Below are 14,584 nucleotides of genomic sequence, written 5' to 3' on the forward strand. Positions count from 1 at the left end.
CAGCATCAGTGGCATGAAAATAACTTCGACTTATACATCACAATGAAAGGCATTGAGGCAAGAATACGGATGCTCTGGCAAATACGTAGTCCCATCCAAAACTCACACCACTGGTTGAGTCAATATTGCTCTGTTGGGCTGCTGAAGTAAGCATATTGCTATTCCATATGGTGCCACAAGAGGTGTTGAAATTGCGCACTGCACTGCAAAGCATTGCATGTGTCTGTAGTCATTTTCCCAGGACATATACAAGACCTAAATGTTTCATAAATATGAAACTTTTGAACCTCAACCCAAAATGCAACCTTCATAATTTCTCCACCAAGGCAGCAAAATCGAATTGCATTTCATTGCTAGTGCGAGTAAAAAAAAATCCAAGGCCTGGTCATTAAGGACCACACTATTAAAACAACATGATCACACGGGAAGTGATCACACACAGACAAGCAGCATATCCTATCTAGAGATTTTTGCATCAGTTCCAGTGTGTTTACTCACCCTCATGCCATCCCAGATGTGTTTGACTTTCTTTCTACAGCAGAACACATTTGAAGAAAAATAGAAAAATATCTCAGCTCAGTAGGTCCTTAAAATGCAAGTGAATGGTGATCCAACTTTTGAAGCTCTAAAAATCACAGACAGTCAGCATAAACATCATCCAAATGACTCCAGTGGTTAAATGAATGTCTTCTAAAGGGATACGATCACTTCTGGTGTGAAAAAGATCAATATTTAAGTACTTCTTAAATATATATCATTGCTTCCGGTCAGCAGCAGTATGTGTGAGAACTGACACACGTGCGACACACCCGGAAGAGCAGCGCTGTTTACAACGGAGTAGGAGGAACGCTGTACAGAAGCTTTGTTGGTTTGGTTTAGATCTGTATTTGTGTCTGTTTGTTCACTCACAATGGTGTGTTTGTGTGCTTGTCCTGGATGCCTCAACCGAGTGAAAAATGTGAGATTACCTCTGTAACATACCAACGCGAATACATCACATGAGACTGCGTGAACGCAGCACTCTTGTACTGGAAGCAATGATTGTTTAATGTGTTAAAAAGTACTTAAATTATTGTTCTTTTTCACACAAAAAAGTGATCGTTTTGCTTTAGAAGAAATTAATTTAACCACTGGTGTCGTATGGATGACGTTTATGCTGACTATCTGTGATTTTTGGAGCTTCAAAAGTCCGATCACCATCCACTTACATTTTAAGAAACTACTAAGCGATTTATTCCTTAAGCCATTTGTTTTGAAAGTAACATCCCAGGCATGGGCCATCAATTTTTATCATTGAATTCAATGAGGTCACCACAAAATTTAGAAATCACTTGAAAGCTAATCAGCGATCTAAGCAACAGTAAGCCTGGCTTGTTGTCCAACACCTTACATGCACAACAGTGAGCCTTTTATAATGCAGATAGGGGTATGCAACAAAGATTCATAGGGTTCTTTCAGCAGATATCATCGTTATGAGTCATTAGACCCATATGATTTACGCCTAAGGGAGCATGCCTTCAACATTGTGTAGGACCAGATAAGGAGTCTACAACCTGAGCTTCAACAATGTACACCTTCAATGTGTCTACAGATTCAGAAGATATAGGGGATTGCTTCAAATGGGCAAAGCTCATCTTGATAATAGGACTTGTTGACGCCACAATCTCACCGTTAAATTTTCTGTTATTTCTTCATCAGGCGGCATACCAGTTGTATTTTTGCAGTGATCTTTGTGTTATATGGGAAATGACAGTAAATGACACAAGTATAAGCATTGAGTGTTCAAAACATTAACTCAATTCAGGTCTATAATAATAACTCATGGCTGACAGAGATGCATCCACTGTACAGGAAACAGTGTGAATGCACACATAAAACAAACATATTGAGGTCCAATCTTAAATCCTTTAGGAATGATTAAACCAAAACAGCATCAACAGGTTAAGCGCCAACAGACAGAGATACTGCTGTCTAGAGAGATACAGTAAATCAATTCAAACTTTTGGTGCAATGTGCAGACAAAAGAATTTGCACTAATCTGTATGGATGATGCACTAATCTCAAAATGTGTTCTGGAGACACAGCATGTAGACAGCCTAAGCAATGGGTAATCCAGTAGAATGAGGTACAAATTGCTCAACATGTTTATTCTGAATGAAGTACTGTAAACACTGTCAGCCTAGACTGCATGAGGAAAACAAATATTCTCTTGCTAACTACCACAAAATATTTTCACACTTCAAGAAATGAGTGACATCTCAAATTCTTGTGCTGCTTTGAAGTCCTTCAGTGGCACTGCCATGGTTTTGACATGAAAGATAGCATCCTGGTATTCTCAGCATGTGCTTGAAGCCATGATGGAGCACTCTTCCCAAGAAAAACAGTTCCTTGAGTAAGTAGATCCTCTGCAATTTTATTGAGCCTTTCTTACCCATGGGTTTGATTTACGAAGAGCACTTGGTTACTGACTGATTGTACAAAATCTAAATGTTGGCTTGTCAAATAAATCTAAGCATAATTATGTAAAAAGAAAATGAAGAGAAGAGGTGAATAATTAATAAGCCACATTTGGGCAGCAGGGGAATGAGGAATGAGGCACACCTTATTTGTGTTTAGCCTCATCACCGCTGCCAAATAAATGCAAAGCACGCCTCTTCTCCGGGAGCCGGCTTCTATTCTCCATGTGTGCACACACTGGCATCCTCGCAGGCCCAGAAGTAAAGTGGGGAGTATTTGGCCAAGTTAAATGCATTGCTGGACCCACTCCTCGGACCCCTGGTATGAATGAGATACGTCACCGGGGAGGAAAGCACGAGTTCGGCCGTCTTCCCCTCTCTCCTTCCAAGGGCCTGGGAAGTCAGGCCGCCAAGGATGCCTCGGACCAAAGAGGGGAGTGCGTGCGGCTGTTGGACCCCGCAAGAGCAGCACAATTCTGGATAAATTGAGAATCACGATTTTTTTCACAATCACAATTCTCTCCCGATTCTGAAGAAAAATGCTTATTTCAGTGATTTAAAAAACCTGGACATAAGGGTATTAAACAATTTACTAGAGATTCTGAAAATAAGTTCTCTGCTTCAATCCATGCAAAAATGCAATAAAGTTGTAAATCGAATATATACATTTAAAATGTCTTAAGTCCATAAGAGGGCACAACGAATACATTATAAACCAAACAGCACCTTGTGATTATTGCACAAAAAAATCCCTGTTAAAAAAACTGCATAATAAATAAAAAAACGATTTAACCTGTTTCTCACATGCTAAGTAAAAAGCAAAACGATCTGAAAAAAGCTTCATTAACAGTTCTATGTTAACTTAGTATTGCACTTGTATGAAAATATGAAATAAAACACTGTTATTTTACAAAAGTTTTTTTTAAATCAATATTAACAATTTAAATTAAAACAATGAAGCCTTCAGTGTTTCTCTTGTAAAACTTGCTTCAAGCTTGTAAAGGAATTATTCAGTAATTAAATTGAGAATAGAGTAAACAGTGCTTTAAGTTTTTTTAGCAACAGTAGTAATTAAACATTAAAAAAATTATAATATAAAACATTAAAAAAGGTAATTCAATGCAAAACTAAACTACTTTAATACTTGACACTCTTTACTGTGATAGATCTACATTAATCCTGATTTGACGCAGTAAGAATGCCTGAATGCCTATAACAGTCAGCATGCAGCTTATATACATTTAGACATCGCACAAATCTAATATTTTGAAGAATTTGTCCCATCTGCTTATACATTAACGACTGTGTTTGCTTTAATATCTCGTTAAGACAGCGAGATTTAACCCATCTGTTTACACTGGTATTTCACTAACAGCTGTGTTTCCATTAATATCACCTAAAGAGGGGTATTTTGATTAAAAACAATGCAGAGTCTCATGCAGGAGCGCTGCATTCATCACGAGACACAAGCGCACGGGCAGACACACGCATGTGAGCGTTTGAAAGCAGCCGGCTGTGATTAAACAGTGCACGGGAAGCGAATTTAGTCAGATCTTGGTAATGCTGGTATTTTTGTAGCATCGGTGGCTATTCAAATATTGAACTGAACAGAGATTATGTCACACTCCTAGCTAATCGTGGCTGCACCCTGCAGTTTGTAAAGCACTGTGCTGGACAAACGTCTTTGGCCGTTGTGTTTTAGTTTATTCAGCGTCTCGTGCAGGAGGTGTTTTGCAGATGCCATATAAAGTTTATCAACATTTTAAAGCACATCTTGAAGTGAATTTTGTATTTAAATTTGACCGCCTTACAAATGCATGCCACTGGCGTTAATATACATTGAAGAATCGTTGTCATTTAGAAATGAGATTGCGTGGGTGTCTGAACCGAGATTGCGATCAATTAATGATTAATCATGCAGCTCTAGACCCTGCCCATGCCTGGGCTATTCCATGAACACTTTCCCAACCTTCAAGGAGCCCCATTTCACTGCGAGGATGCCAGATTCCTCTTTATTTTGATCACCATACCCCCTGGACACTATTTTCCCCATTTATGAAAATTTTAATAAATGAACAATATTCATAAACAAATTCAATAAATGCCTCTACAAGGCTTGACGCCACACCCACTGTGTCTATATATATATATATATATATATATACATACATACATACATACATACATACATACATACATACACACACACACAATCATGCCACAGTCCAAATCACTGAGATCACATTTTATTCCCCATTCTGATGGTTGATGTGAACATTAACTGAAGCTCCTGACCCCATCTGCATGATTTTATGCACTGCTGCCACACAACTGGCTGATTAGATAATCACATGGATGATTGTTGGTGCCAGACGGGCTGGTTTGAATATTTCTGTAACTGCTGATCTCCTGGGATTTTCACATACAACAGTTTCTAGAATTTACTCCAAATAATGCCAAAAACAAAAAAAACATCCAGTGAGCAGCACTTCTGTGGATGTAAATGCCTTGTTGATGAGAGGTCAACAGAGAATGGCCAGACTGGTTTGAACTGACAAAGTCTACGGTAATTCGGATAACAGCTCTGTACAATTGTAGTGAGAAGAATAGCATCTCAGAATGCAATTCTGAGATGTGGGTTGGCACTGTTTTGGCGGCACGAGGGGGACCTACACAATATTAAGCAGATGGTTTTAATGTTGTGGCTGATCGGTGTATATATACTGTTTATTGTATCCATATGCAGTGGGGCCCAAAATTCTGAGAGAAAACACTGGTGAAAATGGTAATTTTCTAATAATATTTCCTTTTTCGTTACAAATTATGTTAACTACAGTTAAAAGTTCAACTAAAAAAAATTATATATTAATTTCAGAATTTCTTAGTATTTCCTAGTAGACTCCAGTAGTTTGTGCAAACTTAATGATCCATGTTATTCCTGCATAATTTAAAGAGCATTTTATGTGCTTAAATGAAAACAAGGAAATGTTAACATGGTTAAAGGAATAGTTCACTCAGAAATGATAACTGTCTCATCATTTGACTCACCCTTATGCCCTCTCAAACTCGTATAACTTCTTTCTTTTGTGGAACACAAATTAAGATATTTTGAAAGTCATATTAGTTTGAGACACCGTAAGGATGAATTATAATTTTTGGGTGAACTTTTCCTTTTATGACACAAACTTGTTTGTATGATTCATGAGCTAGAAATATAATACTAAAAATATATATATATTTTACAAAATACTAAAAAAAATTCAATTAACTTCCAGGTTTAAATTAGATTTTCCCAGATAATTCTAGATTTTCAATGGGGTCTCTGACTTTTGGACCCAACTGTAAATGCAATATAGGAGTTGTTGCAAATAAGAAAAATAAGAAAAAGTCAGATAGAATTACCCATAGTGTTTGTTTGTTTGTTTGCTTTTGATCAATTCTACATCCCACTTCCCAGTGGCGGACTGGCCATTGGCCAGCCGCGAAATGGGGCCACATGGGCCGCCGCGTTATGCAGAACGTGCCACAAAATGGCACCGCGATATGCACAACTTTTGGGCCAGTTTCTATGTAAAATCCCGGGCCGAATTTTCTTCCCAGTCCACCCCTGCCACTTCCTTTTAATATCCTCTACATCTCCTTTGTATGCAGACAGAGATGAGATTCAGGTTCTAATCCAGGCCAGGCGAATGACCCAGTGCAAACATACCTACTCCAAAAACCTGTTCCATAGAAGAAATCCAATAGGATTACTGGTTCTCCGACAGAATTTCTCCTCTGTATCGAGTTTACCATCAAATACTGTATTTTGGCTGAGAATGCAATCATACATTAAAAAATGAGATTTATGTATAAAATTAACAGCGATTATGCCTTGAGCTTTCAAATGAAATAGTCTTATGGGATTTAATACATCAAATCAAGAGATCAACTGTGCAAATCACTAAAGTCAGAGGGAAATATTGAGTGAATTTTCATTTATCTTCAGTGGATTATGACTCAGTCCTCAGCGTGTGATTTGGAAAAGGTAGGCCACTTCTTCGTTAGCTACCAAAGGCAGATGAAGCGTACGTGCCTCCAATCCAAAAAGCCTGTTGCCATGGCGGCCAGTCCTGACGGATCCACTGCAAATGATATTGGCTCATATTGCCTTACATTTACTGGAGAAGATATTCATTATTCACAAAAGATGATGTTGGAGAGAATGGATTACATTGTGTTTAAATTTTTAAAAGAATGAGGTTGTGTGATTACGAAAGTAGGTGTATAAGGAATGAAAAAAGGGGCTGTTCACTGAAATCAAATAGATATAAACTAGTGACAGGCTGTTATATCAGCCAGGTCTATTAATCAGGTGGTATTTGGCCACTATGAGATTATAAGCATCGGCCTTTGCCCTAACAGAAATATTTGTACCCTTTTGTGACAGTTTTAAAATCTACCGAGATCCTTGTCAATAATGAGTGCACAATTTCTCTTTTCCAATTTTTTGTTTTTAGTCATCAATTATTATGTAAAATAAGTGTTCATGTTAATTTAGCAATTTGATCAATATCCTCTAAATGATAAGAAAATTGTTATCATTTATATATCGGCCATCGGTTTAAAAAATATAAATACGTATTGATTGACCATTGAATTTGAAAAGCGAGATATAGCCTAAACTTTAGCTAAGAGTGAGATATAACTTAGACTATGTTCTTCCAATACATAAACAATAAAACTGTTGCAGTGAAATAATTTATGTAAAGCAATTTCCAATACAACTTCTTAGGAAAGACCTGTATTTGAATTATGGAGCTGCAAAGACCAGGCAATGTGCTAAATGATGGTTTCAGCATTAAGTCAATGCTCATATCATGTTCTTTGGTTCGGTTCTTTGTCATCTTAAAACATACATTCTTCTCATGTGTTCCAGACATATGATTAAGGAAGCCTATCCACTAGAAACACATGCTGAGTTCCAGGGTCATGACCCCAAATCTGTCTGTTTCCTTCACTGTGGGAAGCCAGGAGAAAAGTAGTAGTTTCCTGTAACTATGGGGACTAAACCAAAAATACACAGTTGTGCTCTTCAGTGAAAGCATTAGAAGGTAATGAGCATCATTATGAAAAGGCCATCACATAGTGCTTGCTTTGACACAATGTATTGTTTTTGAATGGTTCAACAGGATTAATTCAGTTTGTCAGACCAGAGTGCCACTGTTTGCTTAATTCTCTGCTTTGACTCCTTCCGACAAACTCGATTTTGCTGTTTGACAGCTCCGTCTAAATCCACAGAGGAAGTAATGAGGTTTAATGAACACCTTCCACAGACATCACAGTGAAACCATGACCTATGTGGGATGATGTTTAAACGTGCACATTTCTGTGGAAGGGAGTTCACGGCTTTGTATACAAAGAACCAGGGTAGCTCTACTGCATTGTTAAAGAAAAGGCCACTGGCAGTCATGACTGAATGATGGTATTGTAAGGTGTGTGAGTGTTTGACTCTGTGTTTATGAAAAGACTTTGGTTTGAAACTGTTTGCCGCATGCTGTCTCACATTTACTGACAAAGCTTTCTTGAAACACAATGGAAAGCAGACCTCTAGAAGGCTAACCACTCTCCAATGGGGCCGACAGTGCAATTTTAGGCCAGAAACACACTCAAACACAGAGGTAAGTACCTGGCCAACGCACTGCAACACAAGTGTGCGGTCCTGTTATTTAAGCAATATGATACTTGCAATCATGCCGTTGTGCTGAATCTTAGCACGGCTGTGATTTAGCCGCAGGTAATTTCACCTGTGCTGATATTCAGTACAACACTTGTGTGTTTTATAAATAGGAAGTTAATACGGAGTAACTTGAATTTTAGACACAATAAGGATAGCTATTTTGTTAATTTTGCTCCACCAGCAAAAATAGTTTCTAAAGAAACCAAAACAGAATCAAATATTGCAAGACACCAAGCAACACACCACTGAGGAAGATGGGTAAGTAGGGTAATACCAACAGTGAAATGTCCCAATGCTGTTAAACTACATACACCAATAAGCCACAACAATAAAACCACCTGCCTAATATTGTGTAGGTCCCCCTCGTGCTGCCAAAACAGCGCCAACCCGCATTTCAGAATAGCATTCTGAGATGCTATTCTTCTCCACACCACAATTGTACAGAGCGGTTATCTGAGTTACCGTAGACTTTGTCAAATCAGTCTGGCCATTCTCTGCTGACATCTCTCATCAACAAGGCATTTCCGTCCACAGAACTGGCACTCACTGGATGTTTTTTGTTTTTGGCACCATTCAGAGTAAATTCTAGAGACTATTGTATGTGAAAATCCCAGGAGATCAGCAGTTACAGAAATACTCAAACCAGCCCATCTGGCACCAACAATCATCCATGCGATTATCTAATCAGCCAATCGTGTGGCAGCAGTGCAGTGCATAAAATCATGCAGATATGGGTCAGGAGCTTCAGTTAATGTTCACATCAATCATCAGAATGGGAAAAAATGTGATCTCAGTGATTTCGATCATAGCATGATTGTTGGTGCCAGATGCGGGTTGGCGCTGTTTTGGTGGCACATGGTGACCTACACAATATAATCGGTGTATTAGCACTCAGCATCTTGGCAGTGAAATGGAGGCTATGGAGCTGTTTTTTTTAATTTTTTAATTTTTTTATGCATCATATTTGATACATCAGGATTTAAAGGTCATTATCCTCCTGAGACCCAGCAATTCATTTTTGTATAGGACTTTTTTATTGAACTTTCTCTTAGCCCATACTTGCCACAGTAGTAAATTTTGGGGTATCTTAATAGGACTCCATAAGCTTTTCAGAGATAACAAATGTTTGTGAGTTTGGCTTCCTCTCCTTGGTCTATATCTATGACATTGCAATTCAGCACATCAAATTCAATATATATATATATATATATATATATATATATATATTAACTATTATCATGTTTACAATTCATTGATATTTTGTTTTAAAATCGAAAATTTAAAACATTTTTCAGTTCACACTTTAAATATATTTTAAAAAAATATACAGTATGTCTACATTTTTAAAGGTTTTTTGTTGTTGTTGTTGTTTGTTTTTTTGTGGTGGGCATGAATGGATTACGAGATATACCTCAAAAGCCTGCTGAATCATCTCTGATACATGCATGCAGGCCCACCCAAACTCCTGACTGGGCCCCTGAAAACTTATATCTAATGGGCCCCCCTTCAGTCTGGCTCAGTGGGAGGGAGGTGGGTGGGGTGTTTACTTTCAGAAGAGAATGGAAATTTCACCAGGAGACAGTAGATTTCTAATACATAGCATAAAACATATTTATCACACATTATACATTTGCACATATACAGTGAAATTCTTCTTTTTCACATATCCCAGCTAGGCTGGGGTCAGAGTGCAGGGTCAGCCATGATACAGCACCCCTGGAGCAGATAGGGTCAAGGGCCTTGCTCAAGGGCCCAACAGTGGCATCTTGGTGGTGCTGGGGCTTGAACCCCTGACCTTCTGATCAGTAACCCAGAGCCTTAACCACTGAGCTACCACTGCCTCCTAAATAATACACACAGCAGTCACGCTCGGGTCTCAGGAGGTTAAAGGCTCGAGAACTAACTGTTGTAAAAATATACTTAATATGCATTCTTCCGTTACTGTGGCAGTAACACATCAATACTCAATGAGGCGACAGAGTTACCTTCAAATGTCTAATGCCATTAAACTAGGTTATTCAGGTAGCTAGCTATATTAACATGTTACAGTTCAACTCTGATGCCAACTCTGATTTCCTCTACCAATTTCAAACTGTTGCTCTGCCATGACAACAGCTGACCTGAAAATGTCAAGAAAAACTAACCTTAGAAACAGTTTATTCTTATTCCCAAAATAGCGCCCCTTGTGCCGAGAATGAATTGCGCTGTGCCACATTTTAAAATTTAATGTGTAAAATCGAGCTCATGCAGCTATAAGTGTCTGCTTTTATATACTTGCAAAGAGTATGATTGTGAATGCGAGTTGATAAATAAGAAGCAAACATCACATGTAACCTAGATTTAATTAATGGCAAGACACTGTGTCACCTACTGTAGAGGAATTCAAATTTCAATCAGGCCTATATAATAACTTCTTTAGTGCGGTATGTACAACAGCCACACCTGATTTTCCCTTAATAATCCACTCTGACGTGTTCTGATCCTATCGCAACTTGCAGGTATAAGCATGTAAATACCAATTTGACTCCACCTTTCCTGCAGCTGACTGCCTGCTTGAAAGAATGGGAAGATCATTCTGGTTCTTGCCTCCTACAACCATGTCCTGTTTTCGCTGTGTTACACAACAGCAGCTGGCTGACCATCAACATGTCCATACACACTGCGGGCCCCGGCCAATTCAGTTCTGTTCATTTTCTGCCTAGGGTGACACAATGGAGGCTAATTTTTTAAGTGAAACTGAATACTCAACTCTAACTGATGGTCCAGTTGCATTCTGGAAAATCTTGTGAATTCAGAGAAAACTAAACAGAAATTCCTTTGAATGTCTTGTGGTTTATGAGTGTCTGATACTTAATCCAGACAGTACAGTAACTTAAATAGCCAAACTGTAAAGCCCAAAGTATTCTTCGGTTTTGACACAAACGCTTAGCGTCTGCGTACATTTGAACGCTAGCCTTTCAAAGTATACTTTATACGACTGTGCACATATATAGGTGGTTGGCACATGCACACTATGACTGCTATGAGATACTAGACTATTTCTCTTCAGGAGTTTAGACCTATAAAGATGGCTTTATATTCTGTCAGATGCAGGTTACAATATACAAATGCAGGTATCTCCTGACCACCTCACACTCTTGACATTTACCATGACAAATCCATCTTCTAGCATTTCTTCATGTCAGCAAAGATTCAACTGTGAGTGTTGCCACCTTGTGGACCCACTATTAGTGCAAATAAATCCAGGCGCATGCACATACTGCACGTTCAAAGATACGCAGTTAGAAAATACGTGCCGCACACATTCAGTACTCAAGCTCTCTGCTGATGACAAAATATGCGGCATGCATCCTGTATGCAGAAGCCTAGCATTCATGTCTGACCGAAGTATATTTTGGGCTTCAGAGACAGAGCTGAAACTAAATCTTTAGCCAGAGAAGAAGTGTGTGAGTAAATATACAACTCACTATGGCAACCACAGGGTCACTGCCATCAAATGTAGAAATCATCCTTTAAAGGTGCTCCAAGTAATTACATGGTCTATGTACTGAATAAACTACTAACATACTGCTTCCTGTAGGCCCTATACTGTATATTGCCCACTGTATTTTTTAATACCAAGTGAAAAAGTATGCATTATGCAATGACAAATCTTTCAAACAATAGTATGCCCCAATGTTGTCACATGTCTTCTTTATATCACAAGTTTAATTCTGAGTGGTAACCAGTTTTTGCATTTTTATTACAATTTTGTGTAAGTCTTGGCAGTCAGATTAAATAATGAGTTAAGAATGAGATTTAATATCATTATTGTTATTGATGTTTTTGTGTCACACTGGAAATGGAAGGTCAAGTCTCGCATTGTGGTACTTAGCATACTGAGCGTAGTCTGCTCTAGTGCATATTTTGGCACATGTAGTAGGTTATTCAGGTATTCCATGCATACAGAAAATTCCTTTTCTGCCTCAGTGGCACAAAGAGGCTGGGAAGGGCAGAGCTCTGAGCATCACTCACAGTTTGCTGCATGTCTTGGTGCATGATGGAATCAGGGGCGGACTGGCCATAGGGAGAACTGGGACTTTTCCCGGTGGGCCGGTCACAACACGCGGCCGAACAGTGCCGAACGGGTGGCGAGAAGCTGAAATGGGCTGCTGCGTTATACATAATATCATTGCTGTTGAACAGACTTCATGTTGCCTCAGTGTCTGAGACTGAAGAGAACTTTAACTGAACAGATGGAGACAAGGAACAAGTTCAGTTTCTTCTGTGTTCTTTTGAACAATCATGTGTGATAACATATTTGCACCCATGTGACTGATAAACTCTGTGACTCACGACATTAAAATTCATGTGAAGCAGTGAATCTGCCTGTGCTGACTAAACTAATGACATCAAGACTTTCACTGTGCTGAAATCAACAGCACTAAAAATCTAATCAGCTCATATAACTATGCCATGAGAATTGCCAGGCCAAAGAATTAAAGGGATAGTTCACCCAAAAATTGAAATTCTCTCGTCATTTACTCAATCTCATGCCATCCCAGATGTGTATGACTTTCTTTCTTCTGCCGAACACAAACAAAGATTTTTGAAAAATATCTCAGCTCTGTAGACTCATACAATGCAAGTGAATGGTGACCAAATCTTTGAAGCTTCAAACAGTACATAAAGGCAGCATAAAAGTAATCCATAAGACTCCAGTGGTTGAATCCATGTCTGCTTAAATGATCGAATCGGTTTTGGGTTAGAACGGACGTTAATATAACTCTTTTTTCACTGTACATCTTGCCATTACAGTCTGGCAAGTGCTTGACGCAGATGGTGCCAGGAAGTGTAATCAAGCTTGAAATCATCATCGACAAGGAGATTGCTGATGTCAAGATTTATAGTGAAAAGAAGTTATATTTTGCTATGTTCTCATCCAAAATCGATTGGATTGCTTCAGAAGACATGGATTAAACCACTAGAGTCTAATTGATTACCAATATGCTGCCTTTATTTGCCTTGTGGAGCTTCAAAGTTTTGGTGACCATTCACTTGTACTGTATGGACCTACAGAGCTGAGATATCTTTCTAAAAATCGTAATTTGTGTTCAGCAAAAGAAAGAAAATCATACACATCTGGGATGGCATGAGGGTGAGTAAATGATGAGAGAATTTTCATTTTTGGCTGAAATATTCCTTTAAGTCTGTTCCCTATGCCCCTTGGAAACTAAAATAAACATTTACTAACCATATTTAAGACAATAAGTTGCTTTAATTGTCTCATTAATTATGATGACAACTACAGTATATGGTTGTCCTCTGATCACATTTTAACATGAATATTTTGTCGTGAATTGCTGTTATAATAATTATTACAATTTAAAAACTGTAGCACATGAATGTATACATGCTTCACAGAAAACATGCATTTCAATGCCCAGTCTTGTGAGCATGATTCTTGGCATGTAAAGCGCAACAACGCCCCCCATCATGAATTCACCAGAAAATAATTACTGCATACGGTTTCAAGTGATGGTGTTGCATTCGTACCGAGTGATAAATCTTATGCATCGGTGTATGATGTAGCACTGCAGCAACAAACATCTGTAACACAATTACACAATTCATTATACAACAAACCAGCGAAATCGTGCCATTTCCTTTCCAGCTAAGGATCCGTGTCCTTAAAGAGCCCACATTCATTCAACTGGTCACTTGAGAACACAGTGGAAGTGTCTCAAAACCCTAGTGAACTGCCTATTTATTATTATTATTATTATTATTATTATTATTTTATATTAAGGCAGCTATATTGAGCATCATTCCGAGTCAGCAGAAGAGCTGGACGTACGCGATTATGATGCTCAAAATGCTGTTTGCGGTTAGGCAGCTCACTTGATTTTGAGACACAGCCGGTGTCTATGTTTTCAGACAACACTGTAATCAATTAAACAGACAAAAAAAAAAAAAAAAAAAAAAAAAAAAAGACCGACTGTTTTTTTTAAAGACTCGCAGTGTTTTGAAAAAATAAAAAATACTCTAAATATCAGCGCAGCATAATTTAAACCTAAAATCCCGTTTTACCTTTTTCTACGATTACCCCTGGATTGACCACAAACTGACAGAGACCCATCTTAAAACACAGCAGAAGAGACTCATCAACAATCTTATGAACTGTATGTGAAATCATGTGTGTCGTTTAAAGGGAGATCTGAACATTTACGCGCAAACTGGGGTTGTAAACTATGCGATTGTGTTCTTACCTGAATCGGGGTGAATCCTTAATACATTCCTCAAAATCCACCGTCATTTTCGCAGATATTCCGTCTTTCAGTTAAAAATTTAGTATACCATTGCCGGTGGCTGTCGTGCGACTAAATGTAAAATATGAGTGTCCCCTTTCCCCGGTAAAACAGTGACACTC

The 14,584-nt window shown here is 38.4% G+C and overlaps 1 protein-coding gene across 1 annotated transcript in view; it reads right to left on the bottom strand.

The window, feature by feature from the left end:
• acap3b (ArfGAP with coiled-coil, ankyrin repeat and PH domains 3b) overlaps positions 1–14,584 on the bottom strand; it is a 105,490-nt gene extending 90,906 nt beyond the window's left edge. The window contains exon 1 of the mRNA XM_051676468.1: positions 14,424–14,584. Within this exon, the coding sequence (XP_051532428.1) occupies positions 14,424–14,470 (47 nt within the window). The 5' untranslated portion in view covers positions 14,471–14,584. The remainder of the gene's footprint in view (positions 1–14,423) is intronic.

The sequence above is a fragment of the Myxocyprinus asiaticus genome, chromosome 37, assembly GCF_019703515.2.
Source record: "Myxocyprinus asiaticus isolate MX2 ecotype Aquarium Trade chromosome 37, UBuf_Myxa_2, whole genome shotgun sequence".
NCBI classification, from domain to species: domain Eukaryota; kingdom Metazoa; phylum Chordata; class Actinopteri; order Cypriniformes; family Catostomidae; genus Myxocyprinus; species Myxocyprinus asiaticus.